The sequence below is a fragment of the Pteropus alecto genome, unplaced genomic scaffold, assembly GCF_000325575.1.
Source record: "Pteropus alecto unplaced genomic scaffold, ASM32557v1 scaffold11, whole genome shotgun sequence".
Taxonomy (NCBI): Eukaryota; Metazoa; Chordata; class Mammalia; order Chiroptera; family Pteropodidae; genus Pteropus; species Pteropus alecto.
In genome coordinates, this window is record NW_006431956.1 from 593,127 (window position 1) to 598,439 (window position 5,313).

Sequence of the window (5,313 nt, forward strand, 5' to 3'; positions counted from 1 at the left end):
CTTTCCACTTTACAGACAGGCACTTCCAAGCTGCTGTCTTAGATGTTTTAGGGTTTTTTTGTGGAATAGTCCCCACTTCATCCTCCCAGTAGTCTTGAGTACATAAAAAAGCTTGTATATTGCTCAGCAAAAATGAGGTCATTCATTTATTTTGTGCTCATATTGTTTCGCACACTAGTTAGATTCTTAAATGAAAGTACATTTTGTAAGAAGAGTGTCAAATTCTCAAATTCTTATCTATTTATTTGCAAAGCAGAAAACTTGTGCTTTCTTAAAGAGAGTATAATTGAAGTAATTTCTTAAGAAGTCATGAAAGATTCAAGATTTAGTGTGGTTTTCCAACAACTTGGCTTTTGACATGTTTTTCCTTTTAACTGTACAATGATTACTTTTATAAATACACTGCTATTTGGAGAATGCTGACCTAAAGGGGGAGCATTTTAAACCATAAATAGTTTTAGAAATAAAAATATGGATGCACAAAGTAATTCATTTTCTACTTGTTCTTATTTTAAATCATTATCTTTATTAGCTCTACTGAGAACAATATTCTACACACTGGCATAAAGCGTTCTCTGACCACATGTATTTGTGAAGCACTATGTGAGATCAGTTTTTTTTAATTGCACTATTTTTTACAGTTTTCAGTTTATTGTTCATTGACACTCAAAAATAGGGATATAGGTAATATTCAGTACTTACAAAACTTAGAATCTGCTCCTACCTATTAACATCTTGCGGAATTTAGAGGAGCTGATGATCACGGGGTTCGTTTCCAAAGCTGTAACAACCTTTATTTCACTGTAAGCAACGTATTGCTCAAATATTGAGTCTCAGATTATTCTTAGATTTTTAATATGACATTGCCTTTTAAAAAATATTAAATACAAAGTTTCCAAAATTATAATTTTTAAAGGACTGCTCATTTGTATTAGAGCTAGCAATACAAATTTGTATTGCTAGCATTTGTAAGATGAATTTGCAAATGCATAAGCTTCCCAGTTTGAGTTAATGCAGCTAAAGAAAACCATAATGTTATTGTCACCGTGTTTTGCTGTTTTAATCTGTTTGGAATGTCCTTGTGATTGAACGTACAGTTGTACTGATATTGAAGGAGAAAGTGAAACTGAGAAAAAGTATAACAGAATTGATATGGATCAGATGTACCAACCTCAGAAAGTTAAATATTTCATGCTCTTTTTTTTTCCTTGTTATTTATAATCTTTCATTGTTGTTACTAGGAAGTTTTGCTTATTAAAACATTTTTAAACTACCTTTATAATTGAAGTGTTAGGACAGTTTAGTCCAAATTAATTTTACTGAAGTGTTTGTTTCATTTCTATGACAGTCTAGTTTTTTTTCTTTAACTTCTGTTATTCATAAGTCAATTTTAATGAAAATGCTTTTTTTCCCCTTTAACTTTTGAACTTGAATTTGCAGAGTTCTGGTAAGATTAGGAAGCCATATTAATGTGCTTATTTATACTATATAACTAAAACTTCCAGTGCTATAGAATTGTTCTATACTCTTTATTATTTATAAATTATCAGTTTGTGCCACCACCACCACCCCCCATCTTGTATAAGAAAGTAGAGAAGATACAAACAGAGGCCAATAATCAAATCAAATGGTTAAATGTTATCAGAATTCATTAGGCTCAGTTCTTGCTACAGTGAAGACTTGTAAAGTTGAAAGGCTCAAGTTCAATCATGAGAATTATTGGATATGTCACCAATTCTTAATTAGGAAACATGCCTCTCCTGGGAAGGGCATATCAGAATCTGTGGGATAGCAAATAGGTATGGTTTTAAAACAAACAAACAAACAAAAAACACTTTCAAAAAAGTAATAAAGTTTTATTTTTGTAAAATGAAACAAATGATTTTATAATACAACCCATAAGAAGTAAGGTTCAATAGACCCATCTAAACTGGTGATTTCTAATGTGTTTGCGGAGCGCGCAACAGTAGGCCCCTCTAAAGGAACCTGGTAGACTCGGGGATTTGATGAGAAAGTGGGAAGGGCGAGTTTGTCAGAATATGATGTAGGTTTAAAAAATTGTAAGGGTGAGAAACATGGGTTAGTGACTACGGACCACAAGCTTGACAGTACAGTCCCCTGCAGTTACAGCAACAGCTTTAAACCTCAAAGCATAAGGGGTCTGGCAGAGTATGTTTTACTCTTGTATTGAAAGTGATTCACCCTCAGTTGTAATTCATTTAGATTATTTTCTTCGCATGAGCGATCTTTTAAGTTAAGACACTGTAGATATGATAGCCAAAATACATTGTAAAAGTTTTAGTTATATCGGAAATAGATGAAGTATTCAGTGATATTTAGTATGCCAAAAAACCCCATTTTTTTGGTTATCTTAAACAGTTGCATTATTTTTGTTTGTGTTTTACAGTTTTTGAGACAGTGTCCTTGAGTTCAGACTCTGTCTTCCAGAGGGCAGTTTCAATTCTCCATACTTCTTACTTGGACTCTGCATCTGAGCATGGTTTTCAGTACAGTCAAGTGACTTTGGTGAAAAATGACATTTTCTTAAACGAGGTGAGGTGCTTGGTACACACTGTACCTGTGTGTTAGTTTTATTTTAGCTTTAAAGAAATAGACCCATCATTTTGGGTATATAAGCCTAGTTTTTTTAAGCTGTCACTTTTCAGAGTAGATACCAGATCTTTGGAAATGATCACTTGGAAGGTAATGATAATGTATTCTAAGGGATAGGAAAATAACACATTTTATTAGTCTTTTATTAGGAGGAATTCAGATGATGCAGTTATTTATTTTTATTTTGTTTTATATTAGTTTCAGGTATATAGTACATTGGTTAGACATTTATATGATTTATAACAATGATCCCCCCAGTTACTCTAGCACCCATCTGGCACTACACACAGCCAATTATAATGGTATTGACTATACTCCCTATGACTGTTTAGTAGCTAATGATTAGTGCTTCTTCATCCCATTTTGTACTTCAAATGCAGGTGATGCATTTTAAAAATTAATTTACAAGGCAAAATAACATTTATAGCATTTGGTTATTCTCTCTTTATACAGTACAAAACTTTTTACCAAGAAAAAAAAGCAAGTAACTATACTCAGGAAGAACTTCAAGAAACTTACGGGTTTCTTCTGTTTGAAACTGAAAATCAGGTAAGGGAATTAGGTTGTAGAAAATTAATGTTGTGATATTATGTATAAAATTAGTGATATCATTAAACTTAAATATTGGTATTTCAGTTATGTAAGAATTGTAAGATTACCAGTTCATCAGTCTTTTTTGTTATTTAGTTTGGTGGCAGTGTAAATGACAGTAAAAGCCAGTTATGAAAGAGATTTGATTTATACAACTTTTTATAGGTCCTTTATAGTTTTATTTTAAATACACTTGTAATCTCATGGTGAGATTTGAATTAAAACAATTTCTTAAGTATCAGTAATGCCTTTTAATGGAGTGAATGGATATTTCTCCATTCTGTATTATTGTTTACATAGATACTTTATGTTCCTCGTGGAGGTTTTTCAAGTTTAAATACATGGTTTTGAGATAAGAGGAACAGAACACTTCCAGCATTCTAGTTAATTGGGATTATTTCACACCTGTCTTTGAAGGTTGAACATCCATACCATTGCTTGTACCTAACTTGTAGGAGGAGGAACTGTGTGCAGGTTATGTCTCCAAAGATATGTTTGGCATTTAGATACAGTTTTAACATAATTCAAAGGTAATGTTTTGGTTGGGCTAATTTTAAAGAACAAGGTTGCATTTGCTTAAAGAATGATTAATATTAGTGTCTAACGTAAAGATTTTTACAGTAACACCAGAAGAATTTATATATCACTTATTTCTAAATAAGATACTATGGATTCATCCTACAAAAAAACATTTGGGGGTAAAATGTTTTCAAATTTAGTGATTCCAAAGCTATAATTGAAAAATCTTTAAGAGAGGACTTATCTGTGATCTTGCTTAATTTGGTTTTGGTGGTGACATTTTTGTTAACAGAAATGACAAAATTTCATGAAAAACTTTGAACTATTAACCAGAACACAGTTGCCTTATATAAGCTTGCTTTGTGCCATGAATACACACAGTGTACAGAGTCTATGTATTTGAAAGCTTATAGATTATAGCATTATTTCATTACCTCTCCCAAGACTGATATGATAAGCAAAGTACTATTTTTTGTTTAAAGGCAAAGTTGGTATGTCAGCGTGGACTCTGTATTGGCAGCAGTGCTATCAGCACTTTGGGTGACCCAGCAAAAGGTAAGTCTGTAGGAAAAAAGAATCCCTTTTACAAATGAAATAGGGTTTAATTTATATCATAGGATACCCATATTAAGCACCAGTTTCATTAATGATAAACAATAATTTTTAGAATCAGAACTTTATCATATTAAAGATCTTTGAGTGTAAGACTAAAGGTTTTCCAAAAGGAGTTACATGATCAGAACTCTTTCTTTTAAAGGTTGGTTGGACTAGAAAAGATGCTAAAGGTATCTTTCAGTGCTAGGAGGTTATTACGGGTATCCAGGACTAGCGAAGATCTCTTCTTCACTATCATAATGGCAGTAGGAATGGAGAGTAGATAGAACTGACCAAACTTGGCAACTGTGGAATGTGATGAGTAAGAGAGAGGAAATAGTCAAAGATAAGGGTTTAAACTTACACTACAGTGATTTTACGAAGGGAGACACTGAAGGAAAGGAGATTGGTAGGAAAGCTGATACATTAAAAGAGAAAGGTAATCTTATGGTTAAGAACATGGATTAACACTAAATTTTTTTAAGCTTCAGTTTCCTCATCTGTAAAATAGATAAAACTGTCTTCTAGATTTGTTGTGAGGACACGTGAGACTAAAAGTGCTGAGCACAGCACACACCTAGTAACCTCTCAGTAAGTGGACACTACTGCTTTCATGAATTAAATTTGAGAAATAACGAGATTTTCATAAGTGTTTCTGGAAGATATCCTGCTGGTAGTAAAAATAGTTGGGAAAGAGATTAGGAGTGGAGATTGGGTGGTGTTAGTTGAAGCCAAAGATACTGTTATATGGAACAGTATAGAAGGAAAAGATGGCCAAGAACAGAACTTTTGGATTGTTGTGGAACCAAGATGTGGGGAGATGGGAAGGATATAGAAGGAGGAGGAGTTAAGAGCAGTCAGATGGATGAAGAATCCAGGAAGTAAAGTTTTACAGACAGCAGAAGGTTCTAAGGAGGGGTATTTAGCTATGTCAGATGCTGTGGAATTTGGAGATCAAGACTGAGAAAGATAATTGAGCTTCATGTCTAGATTCCT

General features: G+C 33.0%; 1 protein-coding gene across 10 annotated transcripts in view; it reads left to right on the forward strand.

Moving 5' to 3' along the window:
- FAM208B (family with sequence similarity 208 member B) overlaps nucleotides 1–5,313 on the forward strand; it is a 67,021-nt gene that overhangs the window by 17,599 nt on the left and 44,109 nt on the right. For 7 of the 10 annotated variants that reach the window (XM_015585610.2, XM_015585611.2, XM_025043400.1 and 4 more), the window contains exons 2-4: nucleotides 2,408–2,553; nucleotides 3,067–3,162; nucleotides 4,206–4,278. The exons of 1 other annotated variant lie outside the window; for it this stretch is intronic. In XM_015585610.2, the coding sequence (XP_015441096.1) occupies nucleotides 2,408–2,553; nucleotides 3,067–3,162; nucleotides 4,206–4,278 (315 nt within the window). Of the gene's footprint in view, nucleotides 1–2,407; nucleotides 2,554–3,066; nucleotides 3,163–4,205; nucleotides 4,279–5,313 lie in introns of those variants that run through there. 2 more of the 10 variants (XM_006906943.3, XM_025043403.1) reach the window with 1 other exon arrangement.